The sequence below is a fragment of the Pongo abelii genome, chromosome 3, assembly GCF_028885655.2.
Source record: "Pongo abelii isolate AG06213 chromosome 3, NHGRI_mPonAbe1-v2.0_pri, whole genome shotgun sequence".
In the NCBI taxonomy this organism is placed as follows: Eukaryota; Metazoa; Chordata; class Mammalia; order Primates; family Hominidae; genus Pongo; species Pongo abelii.
This window is the reverse complement of record NC_071988.2, coordinates 194,441,924-194,466,217: the sequence shown is the minus strand read 5'-3', so window position 1 is coordinate 194,466,217 and position 24,294 is coordinate 194,441,924. Positions and strand designations below refer to the sequence as shown.

Sequence of the window (24,294 nt, the reverse complement as noted above, 5' to 3'; positions counted from 1 at the left end):
ATCTTTACAGTTAGGTTTAACTCTAAGGGCACAGATGTGCCAGAAGAGAATCCTGATGCTACTCATAAGGTCCTAAGGTCTTTCAATTGCTCCTTTTACATTTTTTTTCTTAATTCAAGAAATCTCCATTTCCTCAAAGGTGGAAAGAATATATTTTTCTTATTACTCACCACTAGTGTTTAACAACATGCCTTCCACTGCGTATACCACCTATTTATTAAAAACAATTATTTAAAGTAAATGAAGGGAACTAAGATGGCTACAAATGTGAGAAATCACAGAAGAGCCTCAGGGCTGAGCAAGAGCCTACCTACCAGCCTACTGGCCATTACACTTTAGCACCATCTACTGGATCACAGACCAAACTTCAATAGCAAAAGTATTTCGCTAACTTACACCCTGTAAAACCAAGGACAAAAATTCAGCTACAAATAGAGACCCAGAACAAAACCTTGACCCTCTGAAAACGTTCAGAAATAAAGTAAACTGATTATAATCAAATTACACCACAGTTAAAGGAACATCAGCCCACACAGATGAAAAAGAACCAGCACAAGAACTCTGGCAACTCAAAAAGCCAGTGTGTCTTTTTCTTTTTTCCTCCAAATGACCACAGTAGTTTCCCAGCAAGGATTCTTAACCAGCTGAAATGACAGACATAGAATTCAGAATACGGATAGGAATGAAGGTTATGGAAATTAAGGAGGAACTCAAAACTCAATCCAAGAAATCTAAGGATGACAATAAAATGGATCAAAAACTGAAAGACAAAATAGCCATTTAAGGAAAGAATCAAACTGATCTGATAGAACTGAAAGACACACTACAAGAATTTTATAATACAATTGCAAATAGCAGAATAGACCAAACTGTGGAAAGACTCTCAGAGCTGTAAGACTGGTCCTCTGAACTAATTTAGTCAGACAAAAATAAATAAAAAAATGAATAAAAAATAACAAACAAAGGCCGGGTGCGGTGGCTCACGCCTGTAATCCCAGCACTTTGGGATGTTTAGGTGGGTGGATCACGAGGTCAGGAGATCGAGACCACCCTGGCTAACATGGTGAAACCCTGTCTCTACTAAAAAATACAAAAAATTAGCCGGGTGTGGTGGCAGGCGCTTGTAGTCCCAGCTACTCAGGAGGCTGGGGCAGGACAATGGTGTGAACCCAGGAGGTGGAGCTTGCAGTGAGCCGAGATCGTGCCATTGCACTACAGCTTGGGTGACAGAGTGAGACTCTGTCTCAAAAAAACAAACAAACAAACAAACAAAAACTTCAAAAAACATGGAATTATGTCAAGAGACGAAATCTGTAACTCACTGGTGTCCCAGAAAAAAAGGGAGAGAAAGCATTCAACTTGAAAAACATACTTGAGGATGTTATCCACAAAAATTTCCCCAACCTCACACAAGAGGCCAATATTCAAATTCAGGAAATGCAGAGAACCCCAAGACACATACTCATTAGATTCTCCAAGGTCAACATGAAAGCAAAAATACTAAATGCAGCTAAAGAGAAGGAGCAGGTTACCTACAAGTGGAGCTCTAGCAGGCTAACAGCAGATCTTTCAGCAGAAACCTTATAAGACAGAAGAGATTGGTCACCTATTTTCAGCATTCTGAACTCAACACTTGATCAAATGGACTTAACAGATATTTATGGAACTCACCTCTCAAAATCAGAAAAATACACATTCTTATCAGCACATGGCACATGTCCTAAAATTAACCACACAACACAGCATTAAGAGGAAAGTTTGTAACACCAAACACCCACATAAAAAAGTTAGACAGATCTCAAATTAACAATCTAACATCACACCTTGAGGAAATAGAAAAACAAAAGCAAACCAATCCCAAAGCTAGCAAAAGACAAGAAATAACCAAAATCAGAGCAGAACCAAATGAAATTGAGACATAAAAAAACATACAAAAGATCAATGGAAGCAGAAGTTGGTTATTTGAAAGAATAAATAAGATAGACCACTAGCAAGATCAATAAAGAAAAAAGAGAATATCCAAATAAACATTCAGAAATGACAAAGCTGACATTACAAACAATCTCACAGAAATACAAAAAATCTTCAGAGACTACTACAAAGACCTCTATGCACACAAGTTAGAAAACCTAGAAGAAACGGATAAATTTGTGGGAACATACAACCTATTAAAACTGAACCAGGAATAAATTCAAATCTGAATAGACCAATAATTAATTCTGAAATGGAATAAGAAAAAAGGCTACCAACCAGGAAAAGTCCATGTCCAGATGGATTCACAGCCAAATTCGACCAGACATATATAGAAGAATGGGTACCATTCTTACTAAAACTGTTCCAAAAAGTTGAGTAGGAGAGATTCCTCCCTAACTCATTCTGAGACCAGCATCATCCTGATACCAAAACCAACAGAGAGACACAACAAAAAAGAAACTTATAGGCTAATATCTTTGATGAACATAGATGCAAAAATCCTTAATAAAATATTGGCAAATTGAACCCAGCAGCACATCAAAATGCTAATCCATCATGATCAAGTAAGCTTTATCCTTGGGCTACAAGGTTGGTTCAACATATGCAAATCAATAAATGTGATTCATCACATAAAGAGAACTATAAACAAAAACTATATAACCATATCAATAGATTCAGAAAATACTTTCAAGAAAATTCAGCATCCCTTTATATTAAAAATCCTCAACAAACTAGGCATCTAAAGAACATACCTCAAAATAATAAGAGCCATCTGTGACAAACCCATAACCAATATCATACAGAACAGACAAAAGCTGGAAGCATCACCCTTGAAAACCGGCACAAGACAAGGATACCCTCTCTCATCACTCCCTATTTAATATAGTACTGAAAGTCCTAGTCAGAGCAATTGGGCAAGAGAAAGAAATAAAAAACATCTAAATAGAAAGAGAGGAAGTCAAACTATTCCTTTTTGCAGTCAATATAATTTAATAACTAGAAAACCCCATATTCTCTGCTAATGGCTCCTAGATCGTATAAACAACTTCAGCAGTGTTTCAGGATACAAAATCAATGTAGAAACACTAGTAGCATTTCTATACACCAGCAACATCCAAGCTGAGAGGCAAATTAAGAATGCAGTCCTATCCGCAATAGCCACAGAAAAGATAAAATACCTAGGAATAAAGCTAACCAGGGAGGTGAAAGATCTCTACAATGAGGATTACAAAACATTGCTCAAAGAAATCAGAGATAAAATAAACAAATGGAAAAACACTCCATGCTCATGAGTAGGCAGAATGAATATTGTTAAAAGGCTATACTGCCCAAAGCAGTTTACAGATTCAATGCTATTTCTATTGAACTACCAATGACATTCTTCACTAACTAAACTAAACACAGAACTAAAGAAAGCTATTTTAAAATTCATATGAAACCAAAAAAGAGCCTGAATAGCCAAAGCAATCCTAAGCAAAAAGAACAAAATTGGAGGCATCACAGTATCTGACTTCAAACAATGTTACAAGGCTACAGTAATAAAAACAGCATGGTACTAGTACAAAATAGACACAGACCAATGGAACAGACTAGAGACCCCAGATATAAAGCCATACACCTGAAACCATCTGATCTTTGACAAAGCTGACAAAAACAAGCATGGGGAAAGGACTCCCTATTTAATAAATGGTGCTATGATAACTAGCTAGTCATATACAGAAGATTGAAACTAGACCACTTCCTTACATCGTATACAAAAATCAGCTCAAGATGGATCAAAGGCTCAAATGTAAAACCTAAAATTATAAAATCCTTGAAGAAAACCTATGAAATACCATTTTAGACTTAAGCTCTGGCAAATATTTCATGATGAAGACATCAAAAACAACTGCAACAAAACAAAAAATTGACAAATGCGACTGAATCAAGCAAAACAGCTTCTGCACAGCAAAGAAAACTATTAACACAGTAAATGGACAACACGCAATGGGAGAAAATATTTGTAAACTATGCATCTGACAAAGGTCTAATATCCAGAATCTATAAGAAACTTACACAATTTAACAAGCAAAAAGTAAACAAACCCATTAAAAAGTGGGCAAAGGATATGAACACTTTTCAAATAGGCAACAAGCAAATGAAAAAAATGTTCAACATCACTCATCATTAGTGATCACTAATCACTGCTAATGGGGATGTAAATTAGTTCAGCCATTGTGGAATTCTGGAGATTACTCAAAGAAGCTAAAACTGAACTGCCATTCAACCCAGTGATCCCATTATTGGGTATACACCCAAAGGAATATAAGTCATTCTACCATAAAGACACATGCATGTGTATGTTCACTGCAGCACTAGTCACCATAACAAAGACATGGAATCAACTTAGGTGCCAATCAATGGTAGACTGGATAAGTAAAATGTGGTAAATATACGCCATGGAATACTATGTAGCCATAAAAAAGAATGAAATCATGTTTTTTTGCAGCAACATGGATGGAGCTGGAGACCATTAACCCAAGTAAACTAAAGCAGAAACAGGAAACTAAACATCACATGTTCTTATTATAACTGAGAACTAAATGTTGAGTACACATAGACAAAGAAGGGAACAACAGACACTAAGACCTACATGAGGATGAAGGGTAAGAGGAGGTTGAGGATCAAAAAAATACCTGTTGAATGCTATGCTTATTATCTAGGTGATGAAACAACATATACACCAAACCCCCACAACTTGCAATTTATCTTTAGAATCAACCTGCAAATGTACCCCTAAAATTAAAAGTAAAACAAAATAAAATAAAATAACTGATATCTCAAAAATCACCAAATATTCCACAGAGGTGTAATTACCAGAACAAAACATAAATGTAATATAACAACATTAATGAAAACACTAACAACGTATGTAATGAAATGCATGCTGCCTATCATGCTAATATACTTTTTTTTTTTTTTTTTTTTTTTTTGAGATGGAGTCTCACTCTGTCACCCAGGCTGGAGTGCAGTGGCACATCTTGGCTCACTGCAAGCCCTGCCTCCTGGGTTCATGCCATTCTCCTGCCTCAGCCTCCCAAGTAGCTGGGACTACAGGTGTCTGCCACCACACCTGGCTAATTTTTTTATATTTTTAGTAGAGACGGGGTTTCACCATGTTAGCCAGGATGGTCTCGATCTCCTGACCTCGTGATCCACCCGCCTCGGCCTTCCAAAGTGCTGGGATTACAGGCGTGAGCCACCACGCCTGGCAGCTAATATACTTTTATAAAGATTAATGAGATTTCATTGGGAAGGAGTTTCTGAATTTTCTTATGTTAAGATAATTTCAGTGCTTTTTAAGTGGGCTAGACATTTCAAAACATATTGAAAGAAAAGCAAATACAATGTTAAACACTGGATCACAGAGCAGTGCAATGTAGTTAAAGTAATATTCAGATGGGAATTTAGTTTCCAAAATGCTTATTCTACAATAGGAAAATGACTGAAATTAGGAGGTATAAATTTATTTTTAAGTATACCATGGAATACTATGTGGCCATAAAAATGAATGAAATAATGTCCTTTGCTGCAACATGGATGCACTTAGATGTCATTATCCTAAGCAAATTAACCCAGAAACAGAAAATGAAATATTACATATTCTTACTTATAAGTGGGAGTTAAGCCATTTATGGATTAACACTGGGCATACTTGGACAAAAAGATGGGAATAGTAGACACTGGGGACTACAGGGCAGGGGGAGTGAAGTGGGCAAGTGTTGAAAAACTACCTACTGGGCACTATGCTCAGAACTGGAGTAACAGGTTCAATCATACCCCAGACCTCGGCATCATGCAATATACCCTTGTAACAAACCTGCACACATATCCCCTGAAACCAAAATAAATGTTGAAATTTTAAAAGTAAAAAATAAAAAAGTTAGTGCAAACAAAATTTTTTAAAAGTTAGAAAAAAAATACAGAAAAATAAAATAGATGAACAGAGTCAAAAACTGGCTTTTGAAATAAGTCATAAAAGTGACAAATTTTTGTCCTGGTGCAATGGCTCATGCCTGTAATTCCAGCACTTTGGGAGGCCAAGGTGGGCAGATCACCAGAGGTCAGAAGGTCTAGACCATTCTGGCCAACATGGTGAAACCCTGTTCCACTAAAAATACAAAAATTAGCCGGGCATGGTGGTGCATGTCTGTAGTCCAAGCTCCCCGGGAGGCTGAGGCAGGAGAATCACTTGAACCCAGGAGGTGGAGGTTGCAGTGAGCCGAGATCACACCACTGCACTCCAGCCTGGGCAACAGAGTGAAACTCCATCTCAAACAAACAAACAAAAAAGTGACAAATTTTTGTAGAAATAGATTAAGAAAGCAAAAAGAAAAAAAAATTACAATATCTGAAAAAAGTAATATAAATTTAAGCATTGCAGGCATTACAAAAATCTTATGAGGACATAAGAATATGTGAATAAATTTGTATTAATAAATATAAACATTTAGATATAATGGACAAATTACTAGAAGAATACCATTAATTCCAGAAGAAATAGATAATCAACTACTACTGTAACTACATAAAACGTTAGCCAAGTGGTTAAAAATCTATGCTCCAAGAAAAGCTCAGGTCAACAGCTTCATCCACAAAAAAATCCATAATGATCACTAAAGAAATAATTTTAGTTTACAACAAACAATTATGAAGTATAAAAAACAGCAAGTATTAAACAGTCATTTTATGAGGCTGTCATTATAGTGTTACCAAAACTTGACAAAGACTTGATAAGAATAGAAAATTTGGGGCCAATATTAATTCATAGATAAAGATTTGAAAATGCCAAACAAAATATTAACAAATCAAATATAGTTATTAAAAAAAGGAAGATTTAGTCTAGAATAACAAATTTGGTTTCCATTAGAAAAGCAATAGATATAATTTATCCAAATAACAGATTAAAGGAGAAAATTTATCTTATCTATGTTAATAAATGCAAATGAACAAAAATCTTTTAATAAAATCAGCACTCCTTCAGGTTAAAAGAAAGTCACAAACTCTCAGCAAAACAGATTCAGAAGTAACATAAGTGTATTTGTTAAAGTGCATAGTGTATTGGTATTGTGTTAATAAACATGATAAAATGTACTTACATTAGATAAATTGATCTAACAATAGACAGGCAGATAAAATCTCAAAATGAGCATTTAAATTGCTTTTGTGAGAATCATAAAATGCCAGAAGTAGCCATTATTACCAACTATTCAATGTTACACTGCAGTTCTTAGCAATTATAATAATAGGAGAAAACTAAAACTAAAATTATAGGGTCTAGAATGGAAAAAAACATTTTTAAAATCACTGTCATTACTAGCAAATATGAGTGTCTACATATTTAAAATCCAAAATAAACTATTGGTAAATGTTTTGAATTAATGGAAAACCTTAGAACATTTTCTAAATTCATATCAGTGTTAAGAGTTATTAACATTTCTATATTACAACTACAAACAATGAGGAATTTCAATATAATCATTATGTGAACAAAATCAATATAATATTAGTTTACTAAGATTAATACTAAACATAATCTGAGAACAAAATTACAAAGCCATCCTTAAATATAATAAAGAAGTAGCAAATAAATATAATAATGTATCATAGAATAGATTATTCTATATTGGAAAATATCAGTTATCCCCTAATTTATCCATAGGCTAAATACAATTCAAAAATTCCCATTTTTTTGTGCATATCTGTGTGTGTTAATGTGAAATTTAAAACTAAATACAAAATTTTAAGGAAGAGTACAATGTAAGAATGACAACAAAAAGAAGAGCTCTTTTTTGGTGAGCTATACCAGATATTAATAGTTGTAATAAAGATATAGTACATTAGCTATTACGGTATTAGCACAGGGATTTTTACTCACAGAACAGGATTGAGAACCCAGAAAAAGAACACACAAATATGGAAACTTAATTTATAATAGAGTCAATAGTTCAGAGCAATGGAAGGAAAGACTAATTTCTTAGTAAATGTTGCTAATGATTGGTTAAGTGAATAAAAACTAAATAAATATTGGATCCCTACCTCACATTATATAAAAATGAAGTCTAGATGGATCTAAGACCCAAATACCCAAATGTAAACTGTAAAATTATCAAGCTTATTTATTTATTTATTTATTTAGAGACAGAGTCTCCAGCCCAGGCTGGATAGCTCACTGCAGCCTCGAATTCCAGGCTCAAGTGATCTTCCCGCCTCAGCCTTCCATGTAGTTGAGACCACAGGCACATGTCACCACGCCTGGATGAATTTTTTCTTTTTTTTTTTGGAGAGATGCGGTCTCGCTATGCTTCCCAGGCTGCTCTCAAACTCCTGGGCTCAAGCGATCCTCCCTCTGCTGCCTCCCGGTGTGCTGGGATTACAGGTGTGAGCCACTGTGCCCAGCCAAAATTATCAAGTTTTTAAAAGACAATGTAGAACATCAGTATGACCTATCTTTTAAAAATGATTGCTGGATTTGGCTACCTCAAAATTGAAAACTATTCATTAAACCATACATAAAGAGATGTTTTAAAATAATCTACAAAATATAGGATACGTTCTTGTCACTAAATAAAACCACCAAAGGATATCATTTAAAATAAATTAAGAACACTGTGTGGAGCAAATAATTTAAAAGATGGAAACAGAAATGAATAGGACTTTCACCAAAAAGGAAGAACAAATGGCCCCAAAGCATAAAAAAGATATCAACTACATTTTAATGTGTTTGCATTAATAAAATGCAAATCTAAGTGACAGTGAAGAGACTATTTCATATCCCCAAATTGGGGGAAAAGTCAGACAATTTCAAATATTCACAAGGATGTACAGCAGTGAGAATTCTATCCATTATTGATTGAAATGAAATTGTTGTATCAATTTTGGCAGCTTGTCATGACCTAATGAAGTTCAACGGTGCATTCTCTAGACATACAAATCTACTATTAAATATGTACCTTAATAAAATATTGTCCCTACCCCAGAACCATGCACAAGAATACTTATAGAAGCATTATACACAACAACTAAAACTATTCAAAGGCCCATCAAGAGGACAATGTTACAGAAAATTAAAGAACAGTAAAAATGAACCAACTAACATTTCACACATTGACCTAGATAAATCTCAAAAATATTTTTGAGTGAAAGAAGAAAGTCATACAGTAAAATTAAATTTTTAGATAAAGTTCAAACACTGGCAAAACTCACCAGTATTTGATTCAGGATAAATACACTGGCAGTAAAAACTACAGAGAAAAATAAGAGAGTAAACACAAAATTAAATTATTGGAGGGGACACAATGGTACAAATGATCCTTTTTCTTGGCCTGTATATGAAGTACAAAGATGTTTATTTGATTTTGACTCTGTACCTGAGTGTGTGTGTACACACACGTATGTCTTAATACACTTTTATTTATGATATATTTCATTGTATAAAAATAATAAATTCTAGTATATAAATTTATCATATATCCTCCAGTGAATAAAAAAAATTCTACCATGTAAAAGCTTTTTAATTACACAAAGAATTTGTACTTAAAAACTTGTGATATTACCAATTTCTTTTGTAGATCAATTTTCCCTTGGTCCAAGCAAAGATGAAGATAGAAAAGACAAGTTTATTCAGGAGGTGGAAAGGGTGGTATGGAGCAGATATAAATGTGAAGCACTGGATTTTGTATTCAAAACTCATTTGTACAAGCAAAGGATAGGCACACCAATTCATGTAAAAGTAACTTAGATGGATTAATAATTACAGTTATCATTAGTTGAGTTTCCAATATGTCCAAATAATTGGACAATTACTGTGGGTATATTTTCTTTAATTCTTAAATAAATTCTACAAAGTAGAATATCAGAAACAGAAATTGATTTGCCACAGCACATGTATGGAAATGCTAGGATTTGAACCTAGGTGTGTCTTTCTCCTGTTGTGTCCTTGCCATTACTCCATATTGTCCAAATATTATTATTTGACAGTGGAGTATAATGGACCATGATAAGACCTGGTTCTTAATCCAGAGCTGCAAATTATTAGCTGCTTGAACTTGGATAAAATTTAATAAATTTGTAGGAACTGAATTTTACTTAATTTGGGATAATTATACCTATCAGAGTTATTCTGAGGTTTAAATAAAATACATATGTAAAGCACTTAGTATAAAACATCCATTCAGTAAATTTGGGCTATTTTATTATTATTATTAACTTGTGGAAGATTCAGTTGGTAAGATTATGAAAACATTTCCAAAAAACTTCAGCATCCTGGGGTCATAAGGAGAAACAAGTGGTTGGATTAATATAGGGTTGATCAAGCAAATAGAGGAAAAAATAAAAGTACTAGAAAAGTGAGGATGCTGGTAAGGAACTCATTTTCACGACCATTCATGGGGTCACTGCCAAGGCGGAAAGATGATAAAACCTGGAAGAAGGTGACTCTCTGAAAACAGGGAACATCTTTGGAATCAGCTGCTTTAAAAAGTTGGGGGTGGGGCGTGGGGCAGGCCTTTTTTTGAAGAAAAGGAATGGAAGAAAATAAAAAAGACTGTAATTCAGTCAGCCATACCTGATACAGAGCTACGAATATTTCACAGCCCAGAACAATTTTGTTACTAACTCTAGTTAAGCAAGAGGACCTCATACCATGGCTAGTCATAATTCTGCTGCTGATTTTACTTTGAATGCAGTGTCTCAGGGCTGCTGAGATGTCTTTACCAAACTGTAGCTGCTCTATTTCTGTGACATCCTTATTGTAAAAATAACTTATTTGGCTGAATAAGAGAATATGGGCTTCCTATCATGAGCTACTCACTTTCACTGGATTTCTACTTATATACCCTTCTGAATTTCTGTTCACAACAGCCTAACAACCTAATTTTTCAGTCCTTCTAGAAAGATTTATTCTTTTTTGTTTGTCTGGTGTTTATGTTTTTTTTTTTTTTTTTTTTTTTTTGAGACGGAGTCTCGCTCTATGGCCCCGCTGGAGTGCAGTGGCGCAATCTCGGCTCACTGCAAGCTCCATCTCCCAGGCCATTCTCCTGCCTCAGCCTCCCGAGTAGCTGGGACTACAGGTGCCTGCCACCACACCCAGCTAATTTTTTGTATTTTTAGTAGAGATGGGGTTTCAACGTGTTAGCAAGGATGGTCTCGATCTCCTGACTTTGTGATCCACTTGCCTCGGTCTCCCAAAGTGCTACTTTGTCCTTTAACTCTAGCACCAAGTCTAGAACTCTGCTACACACAGACTTACTTGATTCCATTTAACTGCCTGATTGCTTTTCCAACTATTGCCAACCTTAGAACCCCAGCTGCTTGACCTGCTGGTTTGCTGTACGTCCCTCCAGTGTCTAGAAACATTGTTAGAAATTAAATACTTTGCATTGCCAGTTAGATACACTTCAGCTCTAAGGAGTGAATCTTGCTCAAGATACATATCTACCAGGTCAAGTCTCATTGATAAATCCCAGGATACCCCTAGAAATTATGAACAAGCAGTTGAGAATATACAGTACTATATATTTCTTAAATTTTAATGACTTTCACCGCAGCTAATATTAGAAAGACTATTCGTTATTTGTTTTCTCTCTGAAATTTGAAGTCATTTAGGTTCTGTCCAGTATCACCTCCAATATCCCCATGAAACATACTTTACTGTGTGCAGAAGAAATGCTAATTAGAGATCCTTTATGTGACAAATGAGACACTGCTGCAAGTGAAGTAGCACTTTGGTGTACACTGAGCTTCATACCTGAGCGCATAGCCTCTTTCTGAATGCTTTCATAGTCATGCCAGTCCTTTCTTCTCAAACCATCTGTCCATGAATAGAATTGCCCATCTCCCAGGCCCAGTGGAAATGTCTGTGGAAAAGGAAAGTATTCAAGCATAAAAAGGAGGTATTTCCTTTTGCATGGTAGGTAAACACAGCCGGGCACATAATAGGCAATCAAAGAATATCTGTTAAATAAGTGAATCCTCTGAGTATAGTGAAAAGAAAGCTATTGCTGGTGACCAGATTTATACACATTTTAAATCTTTTTTTTTAACCTTTAAAATGAGAGCACACCTCTCCCGCAACAACTACCATTCCCTATTTTATTTCATCCAGAGACACTAACATTTAGTGTGTCACCTGTAAGCATAAATGCCTAGCTGTTTTTATTTGCCCAAAGTGTAAATATTGGCAATGCTAGCAATTTTGGTGTTGCATTGAATTAATTTTGTGATTGATACAGTTTTATTTATTTTGATCAAACATATCTGAACGGCTTTGTAGTAACATTAGCAACCATTCATTGAATGCTCACTATGTGCCAGGTTCTATGTTAAATACTCTGTGTATCGAAGTTTGTTTAATCTTTATGATAGCCTCGGGTTGTAAATCTCCATTTTTCTGCCGAGTAAACTGAGGATCAAATAACTAAAATAACTTGAGGTAAACCACAGTGGCAGAGCCAGGACTTGGACCAGTTCTGCGAAGACCAAAACTGTGCTGTTAAAAACTGTTAAATACTGTCTCTCATCTAGATTTCTGGAAACATAGTGCATGTTTACACTTATAATTGAAATTATCACCCATTCATCAACTGTAGTCACAAAATATAGTTTATGCTTTTCCAAAGTCCGATATGTTATAATGTCAACTTGAAAATTATTTCTGTGTACATTGCTGAAGCTCTTTCTTTTTTATGATGTTTATTTCTGGTAACAAGAAACAATAATCATTTTGAATAAAGTTTATCTTCACAATCTTGTAGTCAAGATAATGTAAAATAAGTGTTTTCAAATTCACATGCTATTTTTTCTTTTGTTCTTTTTCAGAAATAAGTAATACATCCACTGAATGAAGAAAATAAAATTCTAGAAAGCAAAAAAAAGTCAATTTAGCCAAAAGATAAATAATTTCAGTGAGGTAATTTTATTCTAACAGTCTTTTCTAGACATAAAATGTCTTATTTCTTAGTTTTAGATAATAAAGCCATTATGCTTTTGAAAAATTATCTACCTTTAGCCCATCTTCATAGCTTATAAGATACACTTGTTTTGAAAGGATAAAAATGGGGCATAATATTCTTTTCTTAAAAAAGGTAGTTAAAAATCAGAGAAAAGATTTTCCCAATCAGGTGACTATAATCTACACATTTCAAAGAATTTGTTGCTCATAATATTGGTGAGCTCAGAAAAAAAGAGGGACAAATATAAAAGATTATGGTGAGTTTATATAAAATATTAGGAATACTGATAATTTTTAAAAGGAAGATGAAACAAAAGTTATGGAAAAGTAAATAGAAAATGACATAGTAAAAGTAAAAGAAAATGGAAAAGTACAGTTTTGGTGATATATAGCAAACATTTTAAAAAGTCAAGCATTTTTTTGAGTTGATGATCAATTTATAATTAGAAATTTTTGAACTCAGCTATGCATAGAAAGTATTAAAGAATCAAATGAATATGAAATATGTAACCCACGTTTTGTCTCAGCCATGCACTTACAGTGATAAGTACTGAACACTAATGAAAATCTCCTACACTGATTTAGATAATACTAATTTACAAACATAACTTTCAGATTAAAATAGATAATTTTAAAATAAATTTTGACATGAAACATGGAGGTATTCTTGTGTAAACTCCAGCATGTAAGCTCTCTCTGGATACCAGGGACACTCTATTTTCCTTATTTTGATATATGTAAGACAGCAAATTCTTAATAAGTAGTAATATAATGCAGATTTAACAAAAGTTAATTGAACACAAAAGTTAACATTTACTCTCTCCAGAAGCCAAATGAAAATGACAATAAAGCATCAGATGCATCAGGAAAGAAGATATTAGAACTCACATAAAGTTTTTGTAAATAGCTGGGAACTACTGGGAAGGAAGTTTTTTTTATGGCACTGAACTTTCAAAATATGTAAAAACTGGGGACACTTTATATATCCAACTGTCAGGTTAAATGTGAAAAGATAAAGATTGACCATTTTTAATAAGGGGCAGTTAGACTCTTCTGGGTTCTCTCTTCAACTCAAACAAGGGAGTGATTTCTGAGGGCCATCCACTGTACTCCCACCCATAGAAGACTGGAGTGTGAATGGTATGTTTTCAGGCCACTAGAAACAGTTGAATATAAGGTTGTCAAACTGCAGTGAAAATCAGGGTTCCATGTTAGCCTATGTATCAAACATTGTTAATGAAGTTATCTTCCCTTACTAGACCTCCAGAAAGCTGCCAGTCCACAGCTTACATCCTTACATAAGAGATGGAGGAATTCCTACCTGGAGAACTGAAATCAACTGGAAGAGATGCAGGTACTGGCTCCTAGGTGCACACTCATTAACCATGTGGGAAATAGCCTAATTAGCAAGCCCTTCTCTACACACAAAACTCCATATCACTATTTTCACGACTTCACTCATGAGTATGAATAGGCAGCAAAGGATTTCCAGGGATTTTGGAGAGCCTTTAACGTATAATTAAGAGGCCAAAAAGAAACAAAAAGCATACCAAACTTGAAGAAAACAGAGGCAATGTAAGGTGCAGATAAAAGCTTCAAAAACTCTAAATGTAATTTTCTCAAAGAACTTTAAGAAAAGTTCCTTCAGAGATACAGATATTTAAAAAGAAGCATTTAGAGAATCAGAGAGAGTTCCTGAAATGTAAAAATGTCTTATCAGGGAGACAAAAATTAAGACACAGTTTGGAAAATGAAGGTCAAAGGAATACTACTGAGAAACAGAAAAACAAACAAACAAAATCAGAGACAGAAGGAAAAAGATACAACATTGCAGAGAGGTGGCAAAATGGTAGCATGTCCAGAGATCCTCCAGTCCCACTGTATAAGGGAATGGAAAGAAGCTCCAGAAAGGATGTCTCTGTGGGAAACACACACACACACACACACACACACACACACACACACACAACTTACTTCTTTCCTTTAAAAAAAAATTGAAATGAGAGTTACAGTTCTTCCAAAGAGATTAGAATGAATGAATGATATATATTAAAAACTAACCAAATGAAAAGTGGGCCAGTTGATAAGGCTCTAAGAAACAAAAACAATGTATAAAAAAGAAATCCTAATCATAGCACGTTGTTTGATTCAGATATGAATAATCTAACCAGAATATTGGCTTAACTAACATAACTATACTGGAGGTTGAGGGAAAGACGGGAATAAGACAGTTAAATAGGTATTTTCTATAATGCGAAAGCAGTAGATAAAACCAAAATAGGAAAAAATAGAGAACAGTGATACACACGTTATCTATAAATATGGAGTCATATAACAGAATGAAAATAAAAGACTGACATAGTTGCCCCTTGGTATCAGAAATTGCAAGTAGGGCAGGTGGGTGAGAGGATTGCTGGTTACCACCATAGTCTTCATAGTATGATTGGATTTAAAACATTATTTGCAAGTATTATTTTATGTAAAAAATAAATCTCAAAAATTCTTAGGCATTCTCAGCCACTATTAGTGCTCTAGCAAGGTGTGTTAGCATCAAGAGAACACTTTATAATGGTAGGGGAATCAGGCTAAATCAGACCATCTGAAACTGCTTTAATAAAGGGTATCTGGGGGATTTGCTACACTAATAACTTTTTTATCTGTATCAATGCTACCCATAGACAGCATCAGCATTACCAGGGAACTAGTTTTTTTTAATTATTTTTATTTTTATTTATTTATTTATTTATTTATTTATTTTTGAGATTGGGTCTCACCCTGTGCCCAAGCTGAAGTGCAGTGGAGCAATCTTGGCTCACTGCAACCTCTGCCTCCTGGGCCCAAGCAATTCTCATGCCTCAGCCATCCAAGTAAGCTGAGACTACAGGCGTGAGCCATCACACCCGGCCATCCTGGGAACTTGTTAGAAATAATTCCTTTTTCCCAGCTCAGGTCTAGTAAATCAGAAACTTAACAGAGAGACAGAAGTCTGTGTATCAACAAATTCCCCAGGTGATTCTGAGGCTTATTATGGGTTGAGAACCTCTAATCCATATGAATTGGAATGTGACACAATGGTCACCAAAAAAAAAAAAAGTCAAATTCATTAACATATAATGTACCACAATCTACTGAAGAATCTTTTTCATATTGAGGGCTGATGACCAATATAAAGACTAGGTATGCTTGCATACCTAATCTAAATCAATCTCAGTGCATTTGTATATAATTACATTGGTTTTGAAAGCTTAACCATCCAGTAGATGGTGCATAAGTATTCTGACCTTTCCTTTCACATGAGCAATCTCCAGCGCCCAGACCCATTTGCGTCTCTTTTGGATTATACCATGCATCCTCTGTTTGATTACAATAGTACAGATCCATTATCTATGACCTTGTAAAATTAATATAAACAGTATTGTACATTCTTGAGGCATATATTTCAGACCTATCATTAGGTTGGCCATTTATTTGTGAGCACTATTCCGGTTTTTCACCTTGATGACTTTTTATTCACTGTGATATCACTACAAATAATTAACTTGAAAAAATATCAGGGACAGACGAGACAGAATCCATTAAGTAGAAACCACATGTAATAGTGAGGGCTGGGATCCCAGAGCCCATTGAAACTAACATCCTTTTAGATGGGTCATAAGAAACTATTTCCAAAGATAAAACATTACTCAAGGGCAATGTATTTACCAGAGGTAACAAATTAAAACACTTTTGGAGACAGGGATGTGACACAAGCACCTTTTGGGGACAGAAATGTGATACACAGTCTTCACAGGGACATGAAAACCAGGGTGTACTACTCTAGGGAGTGATGGGCTCTGGCGATGCCTGCTACTGTTACAAACTTTTAGTAATCTTAAAGCACCTCCCAAGGGCTGTTGGTCTGGAAATCCCTGGTGAATCAAAAAACTTTGTTTCTTTATCTCTAAGTTAGAGCAAACTTATTTATCATAACTACAAATGTGGATGACAATGAAAATACACATTTGTGGAACTCTGTGAAGAAAAGATTATCTGTATTCTAAAATCTATCTTAGTTTTCATAAATCAATCAATGAACTTTTATTGTCACAATCAGCCATATACCTATGATTCTATTTGTTCCTTGGAAGAAAATATGATATAGTAGAAAAACTCTGGATTCAAAGGCAGAAGATATAAATTAGGGTTTCTACCTATAGGCAAAAATCTGCATGTCCTCTAGGTCTTCTAGGTCTCCCAGCTCACATATGAAATTAGGGTAATAAGAACAATACCTACCTTACCCACCTTACAAGGCTTTTTGAGTAGTAAATCTTATATATGATAAAGTATGTGAAAACCATTGGTTTATCAAAACTTCACATATAAATGCCAATTGTTTCCATCATCCCTATTATTTTTATAGATACTTGAGTTATTTCCATTGCCCTTGAAAAATCTTAACATAGTCAAGAGAAAAACCTTAAATCATTAAACAAATAATAAATTATGTGGTTGAAACTCTGTTATAGGAGACGTTAACAAAATATTGTGATGGGTATGATTCTTGTATTAGGCATGATTAAGTTTTTATATGTTGAAGACACCTAGGAAATGTTTTAAGCAAATGGAACACTATCAAAAAACTAACACAGTGGGAGGACTGTATGGGAAAAACGAGAAAACTTATGTGTATTCTTATGTAATTTTATCCACATGAAAACTAAGAACCAGGTGATAAACTAGAGTTTAGAAAGGTTTATGTCGTATCATTGATAAGTTCTTCAAGATCACGTAACTAATTAAGTGGCAACTAGAATTTGATCCAAGTATGTCTGTCTTTAAATCTTATGAATTAATAAAACCAAACAAACGTGGAGACTTTTTCTGATTCTCCCATTATTCATTTATTCAAACTTTATTAGATAAAGTCCCTTAGAAAAATGTTAAGAAATGAACCAAGAAAGATAAGGTGAAGCCACACACAAAAAAATTAATACACAGGTCTCTGAACTCTATGCACTGAGCAAAAGCAAGTCAAGAAAGGCTCTCTAACTGAAGAGTAATAGAACAAAATGTTATGTGGAAGTTAAGGTTTTTCTGTTATTCTTCTAATATCTCTTTCCTTCCTCAGTTTGAACTCAATTACAGAACATGCAATGGGTCTCAAATAATCTACAGAGAAGTTTCTGCATTTTTATATATGTACAAACATTGATAAATTAGTATCAGAACAGAAATTTTTTTGGTGGAAAGAATTATCTTGTTATTTACATTCTGAATAAATTCTGAAATGTGTCATTGTTAACAATTTTAAGATACTGACAAAATAAAATAGACCTTGAACTGGTATCCATTGCTAAAACTTCTAGTCAGTCCATACTCTTGACTTTGTAAACATATTACCTGAAACAGGATCAGGATCTCAGATGTGTGAAGCAGGCAGAAAGATGTACTAAGCAGTGTAGTTCTTGTATTTAGATCTTAAAATTTTTCAATAGAATCTGGAAATGGGTGTTGTTATATAAAATCTTGATTTAAAAATTTTAAACTAATTAAAATATTTGCAAAACATATTGTGCTGGTTTATGTCTTCGGGACATATCAAACCTTCAGTTACTAGTCCGAAAACTCGGGCCAAGCTTATGTCAGTCTTAATCATGACTCCCATTCACTCTGCCTCAGAAATTGATGGCATTGTCTCTTCTTGGTATAAGCTTGATGAAGCTTAACAAGACCTGGAACTTGCAAATTTATATCAGTAAATTTTTTTTTTGTATTTATATCAGTATCTGAATAGCCTGAGAGCACAAAATGATTTTTCATGTACCATTTTAATGATACTTGCATAGTAATTCCCCAAGGTGGGTGTGTAGATCATTACAGCTAAAGACAAACATTGACAACACAGGCTCGTAGAGAGAGTTGCAAAAGTCAAAAAGCCAGAGACAGAGTCAGTTCTGGTAAATGGTAATTGAATAATGCTTCGATTTTATTTTGAGGATAAAAAAAAAACTGAATGCCTTAATCCTCAGCATCCCAGATGAGATCTTTTATCTTGATGACACATCTTTTATGCTGACCACACAAATTACAGGGTAAAATTTTATCATATAGTAAAGGTCACTTTTATTATACATATTTCCTTATGGGATTTATTTGCAAGAAAAGGTTGCTATTACACCCACACTAACACTTGTTATTAACTAACTATATTAATGTGAATAAAGAACACAATTTGAGAGTTCTGACATCTCTTGCTTCCTGCTTCCGTCACCCTGAAACTACTTTTTAATGAGATTTTCATTCTTTGGTTTGTGGGAAGATTAAACATCACCTCTCTGCATAGGCAGAGGTCAGATTGCCCTCATTTTATGATTTTTTGGTGTGCTTGTGAGAAATTTCTGAAGATGCTGCCCTGTTTAGATAGGACTACTGTCTGTGTAGCTGTTAAGGAAAGAAAAAACATTTTGTGTTGATCCCCTTTTCTCCTATATTATTGCTTCTTAAGTTTCAATAACATAGCCAGAATTAATTGTTAGTAAACAGAAGCTTCTGTTAGTAAGAAACCAGAGAGATGAGTAGCAAACTATTCCCATGAGAATAAAGAATAACATTATTAAAAGTAATTTTGTTAAAGGAAATGAACTGAAAGTGCCAGGTAAAATCCTCCCTGATATTAAGTACAGTTAAGAAATCAGCAGTAGTTATAATCCAGCTGACATAAAAAATTTCCATCTAAGCGTATGATGTAGAATAGTTGTGCTACTAACACTCAAAATTGCTATAATTTTTACTTGTTTCCATCACAACAGAAACCTGTTAGCTCAGCAGGAAAGCCCTCTGTATCCCTGCTTGCTATGCAGCTGCATACCTTGTAGAAATAGTGAAAAGATCAGCATCTTACAAAAATGACAAATTTTCTTAGAACTATTTTCTTCTCAAAGTATTATCTTTGTGATTCCTAAGGGTGAAGAAACACACACACACACACACACCAAAAAAAAACTCCACAAATTAGTATGAATGTGGATAGCATTTCTGTAGAAATGTAAAAGCAAATAAAGATTGTTTCAAAAGAGGCACATATTAACGTTCCAGAATCATCCATCCCTCTGTTGATGGTTATTCAAACACTCATGGTTTTCTGGGGTCATTGAGCCTGGGTTTTATAACCTGTTGAATTTTTCTTCAGAAGGATATTGTATGGTGCTTCTAGAATTCCATCCTATCAATTCGTCAAGGAAAACACACAGCATTCTCAGTTGTTCTCCAGAATCAATATTATCTTAAACTGTGATGCTATTTTCTTATTAATCTGAGTTCACTGTGTTATCACTAAAGGGAAACAAATAACACAGAAAGATGAAATGGGGATTAGGTAGAAAAAGCTATGATCTTTTTTCACAACACGGGTGATAGTGACAAAGAAACCAAGAAAGAGTGTTAGTTTTCTCCAACTTGTATGTTACCCAGGTGCTTTCATGTATCTACTACTAAAACAGACAGCTTGATAGTACAAGAACCAGAATCACAACTGAGTATATAAAATTAGCATGCAATTAAGAAATGATTGGATAATAGCATGGCCAAGTTATCTGTTTCATATTCCTAAAATATGCCTATATAAATATGTTTAATTTGACTATAGTTATCATCATGTTCACAATAACCAAATCATTATTGCATCAGCCACATGTGCACAAATGTAGATAAGACCTCAACATTGTCTTCAATTAGGTCTTTACTACTTTTCGTTTTGTTGGAATTTTAAATGGCTTCTGAAGTGATGATTTTAAATTTTTATCTGAAGAAAATTGTCCTAAATGGTGAAGACAATTGAAATATCCAAACTTTGTACTTGAAAGACTCAAAACAAACATGTTTTTTGCCTGTCTGTCCTAATAGCTGAGTTGGTGTTTTAAGCTCATTCAATCTTTGGAAAAATTTAATGAAAATATAAAGCCATTGTAAATCATAAAAAATTGAACAAACTTCTTTTTCTTCAGGAGTATCACAACCTAACACGTAAAATGGATGATTGGTAAGTCAGATATGTTGTCTAGAGATACAGGGAAGGGGATATATTTATACCATATTCCCCTTCTAGCACCAGTATTTTAGTGCTGATGTAATTTTATTCAATCCACCATTCGGCTGCCCACTCAACATGTATTTATCGAATGCCTGCTCTTGCACTAGAGATACAGTGGTAAGCCAAAAGAAATAGCAGTTCTGAGGGACATTATATTCAAGTAGAAGGAAGCCCTCATTCATATAACCAATATTAACTGAGTACCTAATATGTGTCTGGCACTGTTTAGGTACTTGGGATTTATCAGTGACTAAAGCAGAGTGTCATACCCTTGAAGAGCTTACATTCTACAAGTGTACTATTAAAAAAAACACAAACAAGGAAACTACATGATGTTACCTTCAATGAGATCTTCTTATGTTATTTAATCATTGTGAAGGGACAGAGGAGGACAGAGATGTGCTCAGTTTGAGAGACAATAAATTTAAGATTTCTAAGACTTAGAAGGAGAAATTCCTAACAGAGAATTGGATTTACTGGCTGAATGTATAATATAATATTTTCCACTGGAAAATTTCATTCTAAAAAAGTATTTCACAAGTTATTTTACTTAAATATAGATATTGGTTCTTACGTGGGTAAGCAAGCATCTTTTTAGGCAGAAGTGCCCATACTTTTAAATATCGAAACCAGGTTACTTTCCATTATATTGGCTATCTAGCATAAATATAATTTGTCTACAGTGTTCATAGGAAGAAATAGTCTCCATTTCCTTGAATACCAAATGATAAAATGTCAAGACTTGACAACTAGAAGAAAAAGCACTTAAAATCTAAATCTTAAAAGGGTCTTGGACTGTGACTTTCACAGCTAATTATTTCAAATACCAGCAGAGATGTTTTTCAAGCTTTAATTTAAAGTATCTTGTTCAACAAATTGTAGACATGAGAGACAATAGATCATTGTGTTTTCCTGGTATCTACTCTGTACTCTGAAAATAATTTACTTACAGGAAAACAACTTCGATTATTATAATTATAGCTTGCCGTCAAAAAGTTTTTTAAATTTAAAACACTGTTTTATAGAACATAGATATGGGAATTAAATGGCATATTAATAAATGTTGAGAAAGATTTATCTGCATTTGGTCATAAAACAAAACAAAAGTCTAGATAGCATTTATCATTTCTGTGTTAAGGGTGTCATCTATATAACAAGGCCATTTATTCTGCTTTATTGCCTTTGATGTCTTGAAAATATCAACAAGTAAAATAATTCATATTAATAATGAGAAACATAGATGCCAAGGAATAATTTTTTTTAAAAAATTACTTAAAATAAGGGTTATTCTTTTGCCTATATTTTTTAAGAACAGAAGGATTATATATATATATATATACATATATATATATACTTGCTCAATCTGACATATTATATTTTCTGATTGCAAAGTGATCTAATTAATCTATCCATTTTAATTTGGCTTTTTTTTAAACATATAGTTATCTGCCTTCCCAAATGTCTGAAATGTATAGAAATTTCATATTCTTTCAGGAGTTAAAATAATTAGTGGTTAAGAACAAAAATTCTATAAAATGGAAATAAAAAATTGTATCTCATGTAGTTGTAAGATGAATTTGATTTGCTTGTCAAATATCCATTATTATTTACTTATTTATTATTACTTAAGAAACTGTTAAAGTACATGAATGTACATCACAAATGTATCACTTCATTAAATATATCACTTCATTAAAAATCCTGAACTCTCTTGTCTTTCCAATTGTTATTAACATTCAGATCTTTAAAATTATTTAACATAACTACTCTAGAAATAAAGTATAAAAAATGACTATGAGGAATTTCTGGTTTCAGCTCCATCCTATATAAAGTTTGAAGATTGTCATTTTGTCCTTACAAGAATAAAGCTGAACAAACTGAAAATCTACAACTTTTCTTGGACCCATTAGAAAACTGAGATTTCAGAGCAAACCACTGCTCAGAATTTTAGAAAGATATGAAAATCTAGAGAGTCCCAACCAAGGTATCTTTTCTTAGAGCAGAAACTGCAGGACCCATAAACAGGTAAAAACACTTAAATGATAACTTTAATGAATTGATAGAAGCTGAGAGTCAGAAACTCCTGGAGCTATAGTCTTAGGGAGCCCCCATTCTACACTAAGCATACCAGGTCATCATGAACAAAATCCAAGAAAAACCCTCTCACAGTTCTGGCATAGGGAAAGAAAAAGTAACCTTTGTAAAATATGCCTAGAGGGTTCTCCATAACAAAGGCCTAAGGCCTACTGTCAAGAGAAAAAGACTTTACTAGAGTCTTATCCAAGTTGGGGAAAGGTCATTTTCCTAAGGATTTTAGTCTACTTTAGCTTATCTGTCTCACCTAAGGGAGCTGGGATGGGCAAAGAGGGGAAATTTATAAAGAGGAACTTAGGAAGGCTACATTCCAGGAACAAAGCCCACTAAAAGACTAAGATTTAACCTTAAAATTATATAATGCTCCCCTCCCCCATCCCTTACCATCATAGTAATAGGGTTACAGTATAAAAATGGTGGGTTAGAGCTGAAAGAGCTGAAAGACAAAGGCTCTATATAAAGAGGAGTCCTTAGAGAAGCCCAAATACAAAGGGGACATGAAAACCAAGACATTAGAACTCACTTTTTGACACCTATACCTAAACCTACAGTAAACATTCAATACAGGCCAATTCCCCCAGATAAACAAAACCTTATACAAAGATCTAATTATTAGTTAGTCAGTTCCTGTTACCTGATATATCCTAACAGTCTGATGAGACAAATCAAGCATCACAACTATATTCATATAGGACAAAATTTTACAATGAGTAGTCAGTGAATTTAAAGTAACTATAACATGTTAAGGGCTCGAATGAAAGAAGTAGACATAGCTAGAAAAGATGGAGCATGTAAATATAGCAGTGGGAAGTTTAAGAATGAATTAAAAGGAAATGCTAGAAATGCTAAAATATTTATAACAGAAGTGAAGAATTATTTTGATGTCTTTATCAATAGAACAAACATGACTGAGAAAAGAATCACTGGGCTTGAAGATTTGTCAATAGGAACTTCCTTAAGCTAAAATTAAAATAGAGGAAATTGAAGACTAGCTCTGACATTTTTTTATCTTGCCCAAATTCCTATCTAAGGGGTTTGGAGAGTCATGTTCTACAAACCATAAATTCTCATCAGATGGGTTTATTGAACCCTATATATTGTGACTTACTTTCCAATGTGACTCCTGCATAACATTATGTAACAAAGAAGAAAGTCAAAATATTTT

General features: G+C 34.0%; 1 protein-coding gene across 2 annotated transcripts in view; it reads right to left on the bottom strand.

The window, feature by feature from the left end:
- Nucleotides 1-24,294, bottom strand: part of GALNTL6 (polypeptide N-acetylgalactosaminyltransferase like 6) — a 1,265,432-nt gene that overhangs the window by 842,418 nt on the left and 398,720 nt on the right. For both annotated transcript variants that reach the window (XM_024246076.2, XM_024246077.2), the window contains one exon: nt 11,762-11,870. In XM_024246076.2, the coding sequence (XP_024101844.1) occupies nt 11,762-11,870 (109 nt within the window). The remainder of the gene's footprint in view (nt 1-11,761; nt 11,871-24,294) is intronic.